This window comes from Podarcis filfolensis, assembly GCF_964270895.1.
Source record: "Podarcis filfolensis genome assembly, chromosome: 14".
NCBI lineage: Eukaryota > Metazoa > Chordata > Lepidosauria > Squamata > Lacertidae > Podarcis > Podarcis filfolensis.
The window spans coordinates 28,507,575-28,525,167 of record NC_139616.1 but is presented as its reverse complement, the minus strand read 5'-3'; the positions used below and the strand labels follow the sequence as shown (position 1 = coordinate 28,525,167).

General features: G+C 53.5%; 1 protein-coding gene across 7 annotated transcripts; it reads right to left on the bottom strand.

The window, feature by feature from the left end:
* Nucleotides 1–644: 644 nt before the first annotated feature.
* On the bottom strand, nucleotides 645–16,707 carry ERN2 (endoplasmic reticulum to nucleus signaling 2). Of its 7 annotated transcripts, none has more exons than XR_014541357.1 (23): nucleotides 16,439–16,705; nucleotides 14,557–14,674; nucleotides 14,370–14,403; nucleotides 13,267–13,339; nucleotides 13,041–13,113; nucleotides 11,781–11,903; nucleotides 11,452–11,553; nucleotides 9,730–9,991; nucleotides 9,484–9,562; nucleotides 9,235–9,385; nucleotides 8,475–8,596; nucleotides 8,098–8,271; nucleotides 7,151–7,403; nucleotides 6,884–6,974; nucleotides 5,985–6,174; nucleotides 4,019–4,118; nucleotides 3,546–3,745; nucleotides 3,177–3,324; nucleotides 2,673–2,800; nucleotides 2,434–2,557; nucleotides 2,234–2,301; nucleotides 1,282–2,021; nucleotides 645–1,242 (listed from the first exon to the last, which is right to left on the bottom strand). XR_014541357.1 is itself a non-coding variant. In XM_083584612.1 (22 exons), the coding sequence occupies exons 1-22, from the start codon at nucleotides 16,526–16,528 to the stop codon at nucleotides 1,845–1,847; spliced, it is 2,880 nt and encodes a 959-aa protein (XP_083440738.1). In that variant the 5' UTR covers nucleotides 16,529–16,705; the 3' UTR covers nucleotides 645–1,844. The 7 variants fall into 7 exon arrangements, 5 of the variants coding, with proteins under 5 accessions (XP_083440738.1, XP_083440739.1, XP_083440740.1 ...); XR_014541358.1 differs by having other exon boundaries at nucleotides 6,884–6,977; nucleotides 16,439–16,704; XM_083584612.1 differs by having other exon boundaries at nucleotides 645–2,021.
* Between the last annotated feature and the right edge of the window lie 886 nt (nucleotides 16,708–17,593).

Sequence of the window (17,593 nt, the reverse complement as noted above, 5' to 3'; positions counted from 1 at the left end):
CCAGGCCCCTGCGGGGCAGTGTGAAGAGGCACCTTGTAGACCAGGGGCAGCAGCTGGGGCTGCCCAGAGGACTCCCAAGGAGAAGAGAGGAGGCGAGGGGAACAGTGCATAAGGGAGGTTGTTCAAAAAAAGGGTGAGAGGCTGCTGACTGCAGGCAGGGGGTGACATAACTGGGCTCCTGAGCCCCACAGGGGTGCCGTAGAAAGAATGTAATTGGTCAAGGGAGCCGTGGGCCCAAAAGGTTGAAAGCCTCTGGTTTAACTAGATACTGTATGAAAAAGTACTTTATCTGTCTTGACTCATCCAAAGGCCAGGGATAATCGGGATTGGAATCCAATAGCATCTGAAGCACCACCAGCTTCGCCTGAGTGACAGAGATGCATGTTTATAGGACCTGCCCTGTTATTTCCATTGCAAATTTAAAAAATGATTTTGGCACTGATTGTTTATTTTGCTCTAAGCTGCCCTGGTATCTTATGGCGAAGGGTTGGTAAGAAATCCAATTAATAGCAGTAACCCAAAATGCTGGTCATCGATCCATTGAGGTGATTCTGTAAGCAAAATGTCTGAGAAAGCCCCTGTCTTGGGGGTGGGGACACACAACACTCGCCTCCTTTGCTTTTACATTTAAATATATACTGTTGTTTCTTTTACAAAAAATCTTTTATTTAAAAACATTGCATTACAAAAACACTCAGAGGCAAATTATGAGCCAGCAAGACATCCTACCAGCGTACCTACAAATTGCAGCAATTGTCACTTGCTAGGATAAAACACCACCCAAGTTGCAAGAACAGGTATGCTCAGCAATTTAACAAGTGGTTGATGTGAGAGGTCAGAGGAAAGTACCCAGATTGACAGAGCCATGTTGACACCACCAGCCTTTGTTAGGTAATGGACCCCCCATGAGCTGAAGGATCTCCTACAGGGAGAACTGGAGGCCACAGATCCAACCCCCCAGGCCCACCCCAATTGAAATACAGCTACCAGGAACAATTTTTTTCTCACCTACCCAGGAAATACTATTGCAGGGCTTAATCTCAGCCATTACCTCTCAGGTACCTCCCCTGCTTTTCCAGGGTGATACATGACCCTATCTGGCAGCAATGCCCTTTTGCATTTTACCGGGGAGAAATCATAGAATCTTAGAGTTGGAAAGGGACCCAAGGGTCATCGAGTCCAGCCCCCTGCAATGCAGCAATCTCAGCTAAAGCATCCATGACAGATGGGGAGATGCCCACCCTCTCCTACCAATGGGCCTTTGTAGGAGAGGGTGGGCACCTGGCATGAAACCTGGCATGAAACCTGCTCCAGAAAGCCCCCTTGCTGCAGTGGCAGCTTAGAGGGAGCTTCAGACTGCAGAGACAGGGACTTCCCCTTGATACCTATGCTGTCTCTGCTTGAAGATAAAGCAGTGCTCTCTTGCATGAAGCCCTGCAAAATGCTCTATCAGTGGCATCTCCAGGCAGGGCTAAGAAGGACACTTGCCTGAAACCCCAAACAGCAACTGCTTGTCACTAGATGATAATGAGCTAAACGGCCCAGTGGTCTGACTGAGAAGGAACACCTCTGTACACTGTTCTACCGAAAGGTGCTTTCTGCTCTGCAGGAAACTTGCTTTGCTGAAAACACAGTGATGGCGGAATCCTGGAGTGGCTTTGCTGAACTGGGTCCTCCTGCAAATGGTCCAGAGAGCATGCTGGTGTACGCTGATGCCGCCGCTCACCAATGGAGGAAATCACCTCTCTGTAACAGGGCAGCCTGGGCCCCACAGCCAGTTCTTCCATCCTCCAAAGAGATCAGTTTCCTGCCATTTGCCGCCTGCATGTCCCTGCATGGTCCCATCATGACGGAGGGGGGTAATACGCTTGCAACGGCCTCTCCGTGGCACAAATGCGCATGGCCTGGTACGTGTGCAGCAAGAGGCAGGGGAAGCGGGATGTGAAGTACTGGACAAACCCACGTGGGACGGCCCCCAGGGTTTCCTGGACGCTGCTGGGCAGTTCGTGGTAATGGTGTTTCTGTAGGGAGAAAGGAAGTCAAGGGCCACCCATGGTGCATCACACAGAACCACCATGGAAAGGAGGCCGTAGACTGGCTGCATGTTTGCGCAGGCATATCCTTTGCACAGCTTCTGGTTCCACCTCCTGTTGGCCTCCTTGCTTTCTGCCCCACCAGCAACCACCGCTCTAGGGCAGGGACACACCTGGGTAATGGGGGAAACACAAGGTACCTTATTCCTCATGGCCCTCAGGAGATCACGCACCGAGTTGCCTTTGTACGTACGGAACTTCCTGAGGTCTGCAGGAGGGAAATGGCACAGGTGAGCACCTTCACAGCTGCTTTTCCAGGGGAATTTGATGCTCTCTCCTGTCCCCTGCGGGTCAGAACCGGTGGGGAGGGGGAGAGGAACCCTAGAAGCAGAGCCTGTACCTGTCTGCAGGGGGATGGAGATATGCGTCCGCCAGTTGTCTCTCACCACCACTTGCCCTCTGGCCTCTAGTGCACGGACAACGGGCCCATCCGCTGGCTCCTTTTCAATGCGGTCGCTGACATCCTAGATGCAGAGGAGTTTGCTAAAAGCCCCCCGAGCTTTGCAAGCATGACGAGTCCTGCACCTGTTGGATTTCTGCCTGGCTTGCACCCCCCAACCCACCTTCTAGGGTGCTCACCTGAAAGAACTGCAGCTGCTTCTCGTGGCTCCAGAAGAAGGGATGCAGGAGGACCTGTGTGGCTGACGGACGCAAACGGGGATCGCTGCTCATCATGGCTTCTATCAATTCCCGGCCGATGACGTTGTCTGGGGTGGAAGGGGGCAGGCAGAAAGTGAGCTGGGCCCTTCCCATACATTCCTGGTTAAGCTTACAATACCCATGCAAGGTATACCGGACATTATCAACGCTTTGCAGATGGGTGGAGCTGAGATTGAGAGCGCCTTGCTTAAAGCCAGCTGCTGAGTCTGCAGAGCAGAGGCAAGGTTTGGATCAGGGACATCACGGTCTGTAGCTTCACCCTGATAGCTAGATCCATTCTCACCTGTCCTCCAGGTGAGCTTGGCTGCAAATGAAGCCTCTCCATGCACAAAGGAGGAGGAGTCAGGGATGTTTCTTTCTGTTAGCAGAACTGCCCCCCTGCCTGCCCGCCCCCCAGATATGATAGTGGGTGATGCTCCTCACCATGTGTCTCCTGTTGGAGATGCGCCAGCTGGTAGGCCCCGGTGAGGATGTTTGCCTGGCGGTGAAAGCCGTCTCCAAAGGGATGCTGCCCGCTGGACACGACATAGTAAAATATGCAGCCAGCCGAGAAGATGTCCACTGCACTCGTCTGCCGGAGACAAAAGGAGTCCTGCAGGAAACTGCCTCTTTCTTTGCTCCCAAAGCCAGACCCTTTGCTTCCCCACCACCACCCATCCCAGGCCAGGTCAGGTCTCCAGCAGGCCTGTGGCATCCCCAACCTCCGCAGCAGAGAACCTCACGGCCCACAGGAGCCGCTTCACCCTGCCTGCATCGTAAACACAGGAGCCTGGGCAGGTGGACGCTACTCACGGGGTTCTCCTTTGGGTCCTCTCTCAGCAACTCGGGTGCAATCCACCCCTCGGTGCCCGGAATGCCAGAGTGGAGGCTGAAACTGCGCCGCCCCCTCTGCAGCTTCTTGCACAGGCCAAAGTCAGAGATGATGGCGCGGATCTTCCCGTGGCTGTTTGGGGCTGAGATCAGGATGTTGCAGGGCTTCAGGTCGCGGTGGACTGAGAAGACACACAGAGCGTTGATCTAATGGAGTGGGGAGGCAGCTGGCCCTCTGGATACAGCCTCAGGTTCAATCCCCCAAAGCATCCCCAAGTAGGTTTGGGAGAGACTCCTGCCGGAAATCCTGGGGAGCTACTGCTGCTGCCAGCCAGTGTAGACAATACTGAGCTAGGTGGATCAGGCAACTTTCTAGGTTCCTGTGCCCTTTGATGCGTCACCTAGGAACACCACCACCTGTCTTCAGGTGTGCGGGTAGGGGGGCTTGCCCTTACCTATGCTGAGGGAGTGCAAATGAGCCAACCCAGACATGGTTTGATGCAGCAGCGAGACGGGATCCAGACTTTGCCGGTTGAATGTCGGGCTCTCCACATACTAAAAGGGGGACAGAAAGATGGGGCAGAATGACTTCGCTGGGGAACCAAGGAGGGAGGTTCTGCCACCACCTGCCCAGTGGACCCTGTGCGAATCATAAATATATGATTAAACTTAGTCTCAGAAAGATAACCTTAAAGGCACTGCCCAACTCAGAGCACAGAGACGAACCCATTCCTTACAAACCAAACAAATAACATTTTGGAGGGACTCAAATTGCCACCAGAGAACTTGAAAAAGCAAAGCAAGCCATGTACAGTGGTACCTCGGGTTAAGTACTTAATTCACTCCGGAGGTCCGTTCTTAACCTGAAACTGTTCTTAACCTGAAGCACCACTTTAGCTAATGGGGCCTCCTGCTGCTGCTGCACCACCGGAGCACGATTTCTGTTCTCATCCTGAAGTTCTTAACCCAAGGTAATATTTCTGGGTTAGCGGAATCTGTAACCTGAAGCGTATGTAACCCGAGGTACCACTGTACTCACGGTTTCATCAAAGTTTTCTTTTCAGTATACAGACTTGGGCTTTTAAAAGGGACACCACTTTTAACCTCTGCTCCCCTGCCCCATCCCAAATATTTTTGTTGGTAGGGATACAAGTCAAAAAGTATACTGTTTCTAATATGGAATCTTTTTGCTCTACATAGAGCTCGAACCCACAGCCCTGAGATAAAGAATCTCATGCTTTACCAACTGAGATATCCACCTGTGTGTGTGTGTGTGTGTGTGTGTGTGTGTGTGTGTGTGGTTAAGTCCCCCAATATACCATCACAAAAAGAGAACAGAAGGAGCCCATCCAACTGGCCCCTGGCAGTGGCAGCACCTCAGTTCTCATTACTCCAGAGGATGAATGGAGATGAAGTTCCCATCATCCTGCTGTTTCTGTAGTGGGGCTACCTTTGAGGGTGACCCAGAAACTACAACTAATCCAGAATCCAGCTAGACTGGTGACTGGGAGCAGCTGCCGAGACCATATAACACCAGTCCTGAAAGACCTACATTGGCTCGCAATACGTTTCCGAGCTGATCATTAAAGCCCTAAACAGCCTTGGCTCAGTATACCTGAAGGAGCATCTCCACCCCCATCGTTCAGCCCAGAAACTAAGGTCCAGCTCCAAGGGCCTTCTAGCAGTTCCCTCACTGCGATAAGTGAAGCCACAGGGAACCAGGCAGAGGGCCTTCTCGGTAGTGGCCCCCTCCCTGCGGAACGCCCTCCCATCAGATGTCAAGGAAATAAACAACTATCTGACTTTTAGAAGACACCTGAAGGCAGCCCTGTTTAGGGAAGTTTTTAATGTTTGATGTTTTGAAGCCAGTGTGGTGTAGTGGTTAAGAGCAGTAGTCTCGTAATCTGGGGAACCGGGTTCGTGTCTCGGCTCCTCCACATGCAGCTGCTGGGTGACCTTGGGCCAGTCACACTTCTTTGAAGTCTCTCAGCCCCACTCACCTCACAGAGTGTTTGTTGTGGGGGAGGAAGGGAAAGGAGAATGTTAGCCGCTTTGAGACTCCTGAAGGGGAGTGAAAGGCGGGATATCAAATCCAAACTCTTCTTCTTCTTCTTATTGTGTTTTTAATGTTCTGTTGGGAGCCACCCAGAGTTGCTGGGGAGGCCCGGCCAGATGGGTGGGTGGAGCATAAGTAATAAATTGTTGTTGTTGTTATCACCATCACCATCTTCATCATCATCCAGGCCATGTGTGGCAAGGATGCCCAGATGCAAAGGACAGCCAGGGACCCCCGCATATGCCCAGCAATTGGTATTGAGAAGCACGGCTGCCTCCGACTGTGGAGGCAGTGCGTAGCCATCCTGGCTAGGAGTCATTGATAGCCCTCGCCTCCCCACACCCCTCTTCCTCCCCGCAGCTCACCTCCTGCAGCGTGGCAGAGCACAGCTCGATGGCAATGTAGTGGAACTGCCTGTCCATCTCTGTGCAGAAGTAGCGCACCACGTTGGGGTGTTCGTCTGACTCGCGCAGCAGCTGCACCTCCCGATCCGCCAGGTGGATGCACTCGGGAAGCAGGCGCTTCACTGCCACTTGGCGCCCATCAAAGTGACCCCTGGCGAGGGAGAGGAAAGAAGCAGTCCATGGCTCAGCCAGCCATGTTGGCTCAGCTGCACCCAGTCAGTTGCACCTGGACCCCAGGGCTGGAAACTCCCAGGTGCAAGCACAGCTCCCTCTCTGGATATCTCCCTGGGCTCCAGGTGTCTTGGGAGGAAGCCTTCTTGGACATTGGTCTGCGCTTTCAGGTTGGACCACCCTCCTGCCAAATCTCTCTCTCAGTAAATCTCCCGACTCTCCCAGAAGGCAACACCTTCAGAGATGCACTGCTGAGTTCTTGCTCCTTTCTCTGCTTGGAGATCAGTCACAGAGCAAAAGGAAGCTGTAGGGAAATGGCCAGCACCTGCATTGCATGCAGAAAGTCCCTGGCCTCAATCCCCAGGTAGGGCTGGGAGACAATCCTGTCTGAAATCCTGGAGAGCTGCTGCCAGTCCGTGTAGACAATGCTGAGTTAGATGGACCAACGCTCTGGCTCAGGACATAGGAAGCTTATAAAGAGTCAGACCATTGCTCTACATAACCCAGTATTGTTAACACTGACTGGCAGCAGCTCTCTAGGGTTTCAAGACAGGAGTCTCTCCCAGGCCTACCTGGAACTGTTGGGGACTAAACCAAGATCCTTCTGCATGTCTTCTCTGCCACCGAGTTGCGGACCTTCCAGGAGAAGGTATATCCTTCTGTTCCGGGTTCACCCAGGCACCTCTTACCTGAAGACAAAGGTGCCCCCTGCCCCACGGCCCAGGACATCTTTGGGATTGAAGGAGATCTTCCCCACCTGGATGGTTTCTAGGTCAGCACCTGCTGCGAGGAGAGAGGGAGAGTGGCTGATGCTCAGAAGGGCAGGCGGAGGCCACTCCAGGCTCAGAATGCCAGGTGTTGCCTGAATCCCACCTGGCTGAGGGAGCTTAGTACCCCCCCCCCCCCGCAAAGCAAAATGAAAACCTTGGCTGCACCAGGACTTTGACAGCACCCACCTGGGCTGCTGCTTCTGAGAAGAAGACTCTGGCTCGTCTCCCCATCCGTCCATTCAGAAGAAGAAGGAGGGCCCAAACTCTGGTCTGGGGTTATTCCTGGTGAATCCCTGGAGGCTGTGGGAGTATGCTCCCCAGAGCTGTGACTGGCAAGGGACCGCCCCATCCCTTGCTCCTGCTGCAGGAGCTGCAACTTCTCCTCCAGCTGCTGGTGCAGCAGCTGCTGCCGCTCTTGGTTCTGTTGCTGTTGCATTTGCTGGGTGGGAGGTAAGAATGAAACACACCACCCATGTCTTTAGCCCCTTCCCCTTCCCCAGTATGGGAGTGGGAGGGCTGCCTGGATCCTGGGCTGCCTGGATCCTGCCACAGGCTACACAGGTATTGGGATTTGACCTCCGAGGCAGGATTTAGCACTCCAAAGTTTCTAGTCCTCATTGCTGTGCAGACAGCAGGTTCCCTTCCCATCATGGTGCAAGTGGCAGGTTAATATAAGAACATAATAAGAGCTCTGTTGGATCAGGCCAATGGCCCATCTAGACCAGTGTCCTGTTCTCACAGGGGCCACCAAGATGCCTGTGGGAAACCCACAAACAGGATTCAAGCACAAGAGCACTCTCTCCCCCTCCTGCAACTGGTATCCAGAGCCATTAGTGCCTCTGACCATGGAGGTACAGCATAGCCCTCATGCCTAGTAGCCACCGAGAGGTAGCCCTCAGGACTATGGATTTCCTTTAAAGCTACCCAAGTCGGTGGCCATTGCCACTTCCTGCAGAAGTGAGTTCCATAGTTTAACAAAGAAGCACGTTCTTCTTTGAAGTCAAGGGCTGATCTCAGGGCAGAGAAGTGGGTGGCCTAGGCAGGACTAGAGAGCCAGGACTCACTGCTGGGGGGGGTTGAACAGTACTTCCCAAAGCAGCCCCCAAAGGGGAAAAAGACCAAAGCCCACTCACCCAGAGGAGGAGGAAGAAGAGCCCCCCGCCCAGGAACACAGCAGCCACGCCAGCCGTCGCCAGCTCCAAGCGGCTGAACCCAGGGTAAATCTCCGTCTGCTCCATCTCCAAGCGGGGGTCTGCGCTGTGCCAGCTATCCTCATCATGTGGCCTCTGACTATGTGAGGCCAGGAACTAAAACAGGCAAATGCCATAAATAATAACAAACAAAACATACCCCTGTACCTAGACATTAGGCACACAGACACCCTTGGCAAGGCTGCCTTCGGGAACGTCCCCTCTCGCCATCCAGACCCCCACCCTGTCCAAGCACACACACTCTATTCTCTATCACAGAAGCAGCTTTAGCACACACACCCCACCCTTGCTCCACTCACATCGTCAAAGAGGGTCCTGGGAGAGGAGCTGTGGGACAGGATGACCTCTGGGCTCCTCCGCAGAGTCTGGGGGAAAGCCCTCAGCATGGTGGTGTGGACCACGGGTGGCAATTCGTGGTGCCCTGCGGGGAAATAAAACATTCTGCTTTATTTGTGGTTCTGCAGGTAAAGGTAAAAAGGTAAAGGACCCCTGGATGGTTAAATCCGGTCAAAGGTGACTATGGGGTTACGGCGCTCATCTCACTTTCAGCCCAAGGGAGCCAGCGTTTGTCTGCAGACAGCTTTCCGGGTCATGTGGCCAGAACGACTAAACCGCTTCTGGCACAATGGGACACCATGACGGAAACCAGAGCGCACGGAAACACCGTTTACCTTCCCACCGCAGTGGTACCTATTTATCTACTTGCACTGGCGTGCTTTTGAACTGCTAGGTTGGCAGGAGCTGGGACAGAGCAATGGGAGCTCACCCCGTTGTGCGGATTCGAACCGCCAACCTTCTGATCCGCAAGCCAATCTGCAATGCTTGCCCAATGGAGTCACGTTGCTGCTGCTTGAGGGGGCATCCTGGAGCCATAGCAGTGGTTCCCAAAGTGGGAGGTATCATCCCTTCCCCATTTCTTTTGTATGCAGAGCAAAATTTTAAAAAGGGGGCCAATGCTTCATAATGGTGTGTGTGTGTGTGTGTGTGTGTGTGTGTGTGTGTGTGTGTGCGTGCCTGCCTGCCTGCCTGCCTGCCTGCTTAGGGAGGAAGGGGACTCACCTATCAGCAGCCACTGGCTATGAGGGATGGTGATACTGCCCTGTGGGTACTTGACGCTTGTGCTGGGCGTGATCTCGCACTCGCCGGACTTCTGGATCGTCACGTCTTCTGTAGTGGGGCCACTGCTGCGGGCCAGTGTCAGCCCCTGAGGCTGTAGCAGGCAGGGACACACAAAAAAAGTTCTGTGAGCACCCTCCTCCTCCTCCTCCACCTGCCCAGGGCCACCCAAGGGGTGAAGAGGGCACTCACAACAAGAGCTGTGCCCTCGTGCACCAAGGACGTCAAGGCGTAGAAACCTGCAGCGTACTTGCCCACGTACAGCGTTGGCCTAGAAAATTGGGGAGTGGGGTGGAGAGGGTGCACATCAGTCACACCGTAGGGCAAAGCTCAGCATTCTAGCAGAGAACTTGCCAGCACAAACTGAGCAGTCTCCTGCTTGCTGTGAATTAAGCCTGCGGAACTCACTGCCACAGGACACCCCCCCCAAATACCCACAGCAGCCGAGTCTTGGCGGTGAAGTCCTTGGTGGACTGGTAGTTCCAGTGGATGAAGAAATGAGTGTCTTGGGAGCGCAGGACGAGGTAGCGCAGACTCTCCACGGCAATGTTGAGGTAGGACATCCGCCGCAAGCTGTCCTGGCGCCAGGTGTACACACCAACCACAGGGGAGCCGTAGTCCTGCATCCACAGCACCTGCCCACTCTCCTTGCCAACCGTTACCAGCAGGCCGTCTCCGCTAGAGGCAAAGTGGGCCATTTCTGGGCAGAGGGTGAAGGTTAAGGAAAACCAGTAAGTGGCTGAACAATGTTATCTCGCTTTCCAGAGGGGTAGTTCCTGGTGCATCTGGTAAAATGGTCTGCAGTCCGTGCACATTTATGATGCAAGAAGAAAAGGTTGTCTTTAATGTGCCACAAGACTCTATGTTGCAAACCCTCCAAGTGTCCTGACTTTCCAGGGACAGTCCTGGAATTATGAAAGCAATCCCAGCTTCTGATTTGATCCAAGAATATCCCTATTTCCCTCCTCCCAGCAACGCTGCCACTGAGCTCCGGGAAGAGGATGAACCAGAGCTTGCCCTGAACGATGGCAGTGGCAGCTATGAGGAAGCATCCCACTGCCTCTCCATGGCTGCTGCTGCCAGCCTCTTCCCTTGGGCAGCTTGTAGCGGCTGCTGGAGATCAGGTGAGGAGGAGGAGAGGCTGCTGTCCCTGATGCCCAGCCCAGCATGATGCCCCAGCTCAGAGGGGCAGGCAGAGGGCAGGCCCACCCTGGGTGGGAAGAAAGGGGGAGCAGAGTGCAAGGAGTCTTGATTTTTTTTTTTTATTAAATGCTTTGTGCATCCGCATCTAATCTCACCCCTTTAAAAAATTTATGTACTCGTGTGTCTTTCTCTTTTTGTAAATCTACCAAACAATAAAATCAAATAAAAACGGGGTTAATGGGTTTTCTTAGGATGGTGGAGGGTGTGTGAGCTGTGTCCCATTGGTGCTGTGGTGGTGGAAATGCTCGGGGGTGCAGGATAAAAAGAGGGGGTTGAGGAGGGTCACTTGTGGGGCACTTGAAGCAATGCCAATCTTCTCTTTGCAAACCCAGCTGCGAAAGAAAGTTGAGGGTGGGGTGGAGCATGGGGGGAGCTATGGGTGGGGGGAGCTGCACCCCCAAATCCACAAAAAATCTGGAAAAGCATAGAAAGTAGTCAATTAGCTGAGGTTCTGCCTCCCCCAGCAGAAGCCTCCCTCCCTCCAATGAAAGCCTGCCGTCTGCAATGTCCTCTTTTTGGGGTATACAGTGGACGCTTGGGTTGCGAACGTAATCCATACGGGATGCACGTTTGCAACCTGCAGTGTCCGCAACCTGCAGTGGCACATCTGCGCATGCACGGGTTGCGATTCGGCACTTCTGCGCATGCGCAAAACACGATTTAGCACTTCTGCGCATGTGCGACTGCCGAAACCCGGAAGTAACCCATTCCAGTACTTCCGTGTTTTGGTGGTCCGCAACCAAAAAAATGCAACCTGAAGCATCTGTAACCCAAGGTATGACTGTATTTACTCATGGTTTCCCCCAAAAAGCTCAAAAACTTGGGGGGAAGGGGTGATATTCTAAAAGAAGCTCAACAACTTTGGTTACTCCCCTAACAATCCTGGCTACGCCCATGGATGGACCCACATCACCTGCCCAGCCAAGGCCCTTCTCTTTTGCCTTTCCAGTTACCCACCGTAGTCATTGTTCTGGTCCTGAAACGGGACAGAGTACTCGAGGTAGGTGGCGTTCCAGCGCAGGTGGCGGGACTTGGTGTCATACATGGTGATGATGTACCCTGCAGGCGGAAAATACCTGGTGTGGTCACAGAGCCTGTCACATCCCACCCACTTCCAGGAGCAAGGCACATTCAAGGCTTGCATGTTCTTGACCACACCAGCGTTGGGCAAATGGTGTGGATATCTGCTTCCTGTGGGATTCTGCTCAGGAGCCAAGAAGGGAGTTCCTGCTCCCTCCTGCAATAAACTATTACGTTTATAAGCCAAAAAGGGAACCCAGACTTACTAGTGCGTCCAATGTAGAGCAGTGGAGTTTGGGGGCACAGACCATCCCAAGCCTCAGTAGACAGTGTGGTCTGCTTCTTCCCAGATGCTGGATCCACAACAAACCACGTGTCCTCTTTTTTCCCTGGGGAAATTGCAGTGGGGAGAGGGATTTTTGCTTGGTACCCATAGCAGGTAAAGGTAAAGGGACCCCGACCAGTCGCGGACGACTCAGGGGTTGTGGCGCTCATCTCGCTTTACTGGCCGAGGGAGCCGGCATACAGCTTCCAGGTCATGTGGCCAGCATGACTAAGCCGCTTCTGGCGAACCAGAGCAGCGCACGGAAATGCCGTTTACCTTCCCGCCAGAGCGGTACCTATTTATCTACTTGCACTTCGACATGGTTTCGAACTGCTAGGTTGGCAGGAGCAGGGACCAGCCACCCCATAAATGGGTGGGTGGCACTTTCGGCATAATCCGCCTCATTATATCTGAATGTGCACAGTGGCCCACACAAGCTCATGCCTTATTTCTAAACTGAAAAGTGCTGGGGATCAAATCTCCTTCTCACTTAAGAAATGTATTTGTTTAATTCAGGGGTTCCTGAATTTTTCTGGGTTACTGCCCCCTTGGTTCCCTAAACTCATCCGCAGTGCCTCCTATGCTGCAGTATAAAAAGCATTATTCAGAATAGTGGTTTGCATGACCCACCAAGGAAGATAATAACACAATAAAATTCAAAACAGGAACCATTAATGGCACATTGATTCAAAATCCAGTTAAAAGAGATTTGTTTAATTAATTCAAGAAAACCTGATGAGTTTGATCCAGTAATGCCAGCTTTTCAAAGTGTGAAAAGTGCACCTGCCTGCCACCCCCTTGTCTCTCAGCTCCACCCCCCAGGTAATCCCACCCCCACTGGATTTTATTTGATAAAACTGTGTACACCACTTCATTGTAAATAAAACCTCTAGGATGATTGTTCTTCTGACTTCCTACAGTCCTTCGTTGGTGAAGGAAAGGAACTCCACACATGCTCAGAGGCACTCTAATTCAAAATGCAAACAGGCTCCACAATACCCTCTGCTTCACATACTTGCTCGGCCATCTAGAAACTCCCTAGGATCCTAATTGTTGTGGAAGTTGACTGTTGTTGCTTTAGTTCTCTGTACACCACAGAGATATATTTTATAGAATTTTTAGTAGTTATCATCATCATCATCATCATCATCATCATCATTCCCTGACTCACAGCTGCCCCACACATCCCACCAGCTTATACCTGTGTAGAGAATCCCATCGGAGCTTCGGCAAGGAGAAGACTGGACCAGCTCAGGGATGGTGAAAGGCAGCTTCTGTAGCACAGACAGATGGGCTAAGAGTAAAAATGCAGCAGTTGGGCCACAGGGCCACCTCCCCTTGGCTTGAGGAGGTCCTCCTGTGCTAGAGAGCCAGCCTGCCTCCCCTAGAGCCATGCAGCCTCCCTCCGCTGCTCCCAGGCCACTCACCATAAGGCCTTCCTTGTTCTTGCCTCCCAGGACATACAAGCTGCCATCATTTGGGTCTGGAAGAAATGCTGGCCTGAGCCAGGAACACAGGCGAAAGACATCAGCTGCTCAGTTGCTGCTGATCCTCTTCCTCTGTGGAAAAGTGCTCCCTGCTCCTCTGGGCAAGTGGCTACTTTGCTAAGCTCAGAATTACAACTCAGGGGATCCACACACACCCCTCCACCGATTCACATACCACCAGCCAGCAGGCAATGCCTCCCAGAGCCCTCTGCCAGCATCCCAGTCTGAACTTGGTACCCAGAGCAGAATTTGGCATCGGGAAAAGCTCAAAATTCATGCTTTTCCATTCATTCATTCATTTTAAAAATCCCAACATTTGTGCAGATTTCACAGAGCTGATTCTCACAGCTGTTGTCTGGACCCCTGGAGCAGTAACTGCTCTCTTATTTTCCCTGATGGTTTAAGTACCATTTCCAAACCTTTTACCCCACCTCTCTGTCTCTTTCTTCTGCCTCTGACACCAGAGGTGGAGAACCTCATGCACAGGGGCCACATGTGGCCTCCCAAGCCTCTCCATCCCACTCTCCCCAGGCCACACCTCCTATCCCAAGGCCACACCCCCACCAGCCCTGCTTCCCACTCTTCCTTACCAGACTTGAACCCTGATAATGCCTTTCCCTTGCCTGGATGGAAGACAGAATGGTGTGAGTGTGTAGCAACTAACCTGGTGCCCAGAGGTGAAATCTGCATTTCTTGCCATGCCCACTCTTGCCTATGGCTCTGCCCACCACAGAAGAGCATCTGCCAGAGGGTTGCCCCAAAATGAAAATGGCTTTTGGGCTGAAAAGGGTTCGTTATTCTTGTCCTACAACATCTGCATCTTGGAAAGGGGCCAGGCAGGTGGGATGTACAAACAAACGACATCTGGGTTACTCTTAGGGCATGGAAAGAGGACGCTTTTGGCTGTCACCTCCAGACAAAACTGGGAACCCATCTGGCTGGCTTGCTGAAGCCCCTGGGAGTCAGGCTGTGGATTGGGAAGACAGCTGTTCCTACCAAGGGGAAAGCAGCCCAGCCCTTTTCCTGCAGGAGGCTACACTCACTCTGCCACGTAATCCGGCACCTGCAGAGGTGGATCTGGAAGGAGAAAGTGGAGGGGTGCTTACTCAGATTATTATTATTATTATTATTATTATTATTATTATTATTAAGCCCAGTCCTGCAAGGTGAAAGGCACCTAGCCAGTGCAAAACCCCAACCCAGCATCCATGGGTTTCTGCTGCTACTCACCATCCTTCAGGGTCCACTTGACATCTCCTGTCTTTCTGCTCACTGCGTGGAGGTTCCCGTCAAGGGTTGACACAAAGAGCAGCGTTTCCGCAACAGTGGATGTGCTGCCAGCAAGACACTGGGGGGTGGGGGCAGGCCCGGAAGAGATGAAGCGGGGTGAGTTTGGAACACAGAGCCACAGCAAGCCCTTTTCCTGCCTTCTTGTGCACAGTCGCTCCAGAGGCTGGTCCTGTGCTGCCAGCTTCCTCCTCTTCCTTACTATCAGGGTTACCCTAGTAGAACTCAGCAGCCCCATCTCACCAGGCGCCAGACAGCACTGCAGAGCCAACTAGGTGGCTGACTCAGTGCATGGTGGTAGGCTGGACCAGATGACCCTTTGGGTCCCTTCCAGCTCTTCTGTGATTCTACGACTCAGTCTGAGACAGCTCAAGCAAAGGGCCTCTGCTCAGGAGCAGAACATGTGCTTGGCATGCAGAATCTCCCAGGTTCAGTTCTCTCATGACATCTGCAGGAAGGGCTGAGGAAAGTCTTCCCCCGAGACCTGCTGCTGCTGCTGCCAGTCAGTGTAGGCAGTCCTGAACTAGATGGACCAATGGTCTTCTCGAAACTTGATTTGAGTGTCTTGGTGGTCCTGCCTGCAGCCTCCAACCCTGGCAGCAGAGCCTTCCCAGGTAAAAGAGAGGACCTAGTTTTGCCAGCCAAAACGGGGAGTGGGGAGGAAAGGGGACCCTGTGGGGAGCATCGGATGGCACCCAGTGATCACATCCACCCCATATTTCTGAAGCGCTCCTATGCCACTCAGAGAGGCATGGAGCACAGTTAAGCCATGGAACCTGCTCCCGCAGATGGGCTTTAAAAGAGAATGGCATAGATGGCTTTAAAGAGGATTGGAGAAATCCATGGAGGGCTATCAATGGCTAGTAGCCAGAGTGGCTATTCTCAGCCTCCTTGGTCAGAGGCAGCAATGCTTCAGCTGCTGGAAAGCACAGGAGGGGAGAGGCCCCTTGTGCTGGGCTCCTGCTTAGGGGTTTCCCATTGGGGCATTTGGTTGGCCCCTGTGAGAACAAGAGGCTGGACTAGATGCGCCATGGGCTGATCCAGAAGGCTTACTCCCAAGATACCTGAAGAAACGAGTTCCCACGCTTTCTCGGGGAAAGGAACAATAAGGCTCGAAGTGGTTTGTGTGTGTGACATTCGCCCACCCCCCGACCCCGCTTCCGGGTCTGCCAGAGAAACCCCTGCAGCAGGGGACCTGCCACATTCGGGCGCATTCCTGGAGGGCAACAGCCGGACTTGTGCCAGCTCACCTGCTGCGCCCGCCCGCCAACTCCAGCCGGGCGCACCCTTTGGGCAAACAGCTTAGCAAACACGGCGGTGGAGGGGAGAGTGAGAGTCTTCCTTCTCCTCCTCCTCCTCCTCGGGACCAGGAGGAGAAAGCCAGCCTTCTCCTCAGCCCCCCACCCTGCTGTCTGAAAGCGCCCCCATTTCCACGCCCCCCTTTCTTTTTGTCCTCGCGAAGGACTAGCGCCTTGGCGGGGCCGGCATCATGCTCTGCTTCAGGAAAAGAAGACTTAGGGGAGCAGGAAAGAAAGCCATCTCCTCTTGTCTTCAAGGGCTCCGGGACTCAGGAGAGCGCTGAATGGTGTTTTTTTGGGGGTGGGTGGTGGATTGCTCCGCGGGCTTCCAAGTTGGCAGAGTCAGCCCACGGCGGGGAGCGGGGGGTCTGTCCCAACGCCCTACAGGGGGGAAGCCTTGGGCATCCCGACAGCGTCTCCCACCAGCCCTGGGCTTAGGATCCGCTCCACTCCTGCAGCTGGGCTCGGCTGGGGCTGGTGGGCATCACATCTTAGGAGGCGACATCCCACGCCCCACACAGCCTTACCTGGGCTAGCAGGGCGCCGAGGAGGCGGAGGAGGAGCAGACGCGGTCCGCGGGTGCCCCGTCGGGGCTGTTGCTCCGGAGAGTGGCGCATGACTGCTCTTGCCGCGGGTTCCGGGCATCCTCCTCCTCATTTGTTGCAGGGGCCGCGACTACAGCCGAGACCCCCGCAAGCCCAACGCCCCGGCTCCATTCCGGCAGGTTCCGCGCAGGGAGGAGCCGGACCTGCCACGCTACCGCCTTCCCGGGCGCTGCTGCCCCACCTGGCACACGCCTCCGCCCCAGATCCGGGTCCCTGCCCTGCCCTGCTGGGACCAACAGCCAGGAGGACGGGGCTCGCTGATTTCCCCTTCCCAAGCACTCCCCTCCCCCCGCCCACCGCCAGTAGAATAGGCACTCTGCACGGGCCCAGAGGCACACAGAGGATTTCAATTCTTTATGAGGATGGCTGCTTTTGCAAACACATGTGCATGTGTGTATGAGAGATAAAGATTCCCACTTCTGAGGGTCAGGGCTTTCCATTGCTCAGACCCAGCCAGAACCAGGAAGTGGGACATGCTGGGCAGGGTGGTAAGGAAGGCTGCTGGCACTAATGAAGAGAGCAGAAGGAAGCAAAGGCAACAACCGAGCATATACAAAGTGCAGAGTGAGCATGTGCAAAGAGCCCTTCCTTTTTTGAGTTTGGAAAAAAGAACAGCCCTTTCTCCAGAACCCCTCCTCAAATGGCATTTTGAACTCCAGATCCCCCTCCCAGTGAAAGTAAGGAGAGCTGGGTTATGAGCTGGCAGTGTTGCTCTCACACACCTTTTCAGATACAGCCTTGAAACCACAATCTGCCCACAGATCTCACTAGCAGGAAGTGCTGGACAAAAAACTGCACAGGCGGAGGAGGAGACACATTGGAAGGCCTGTACAAGGCCAACCAGGAACCTGTCTGTTTGGCCTTCACTCCTCAGTTGCATGAACAGCTGCCCAAGACCAGTCCAGCAGCTCCAATATATTATATTAAACTTCCCACTTTTGTGCCCAACACAGAGTAGTTTTTATCCACTCAACAGGGATGCCAAGTACTCCTTCACACAGTGCAGAGTTAAAATTATGGAACTTGCTCCCACAGGAGGCAGTGAATGATGTCCACCAACTTGGAGGTCTTCAAAAT

Bases quoted from the DNA above. Each gene is read 5' to 3' on its own strand.
- ERN2 (XM_083584611.1), bottom strand. From the start codon at position 16,528: ATGCGCCACTCTCCGGAGCAACAGCCCCGACGGGGCACCCGCGGACCG. The intron at 11,554-11,780 runs GTAAGTCTGGGT...TTCCGCCTGCAG, and splicing joins GCTCTACATTGGACGCACTA to GGTACATCATCACCATGTAT. The intron at 8,272-8,474 runs GTGAGTGGAGCA...TGCCTGTTTTAG, and splicing joins CCAGGACCCTCTTTGACGAT to TTCCTGGCCTCACATAGTCA.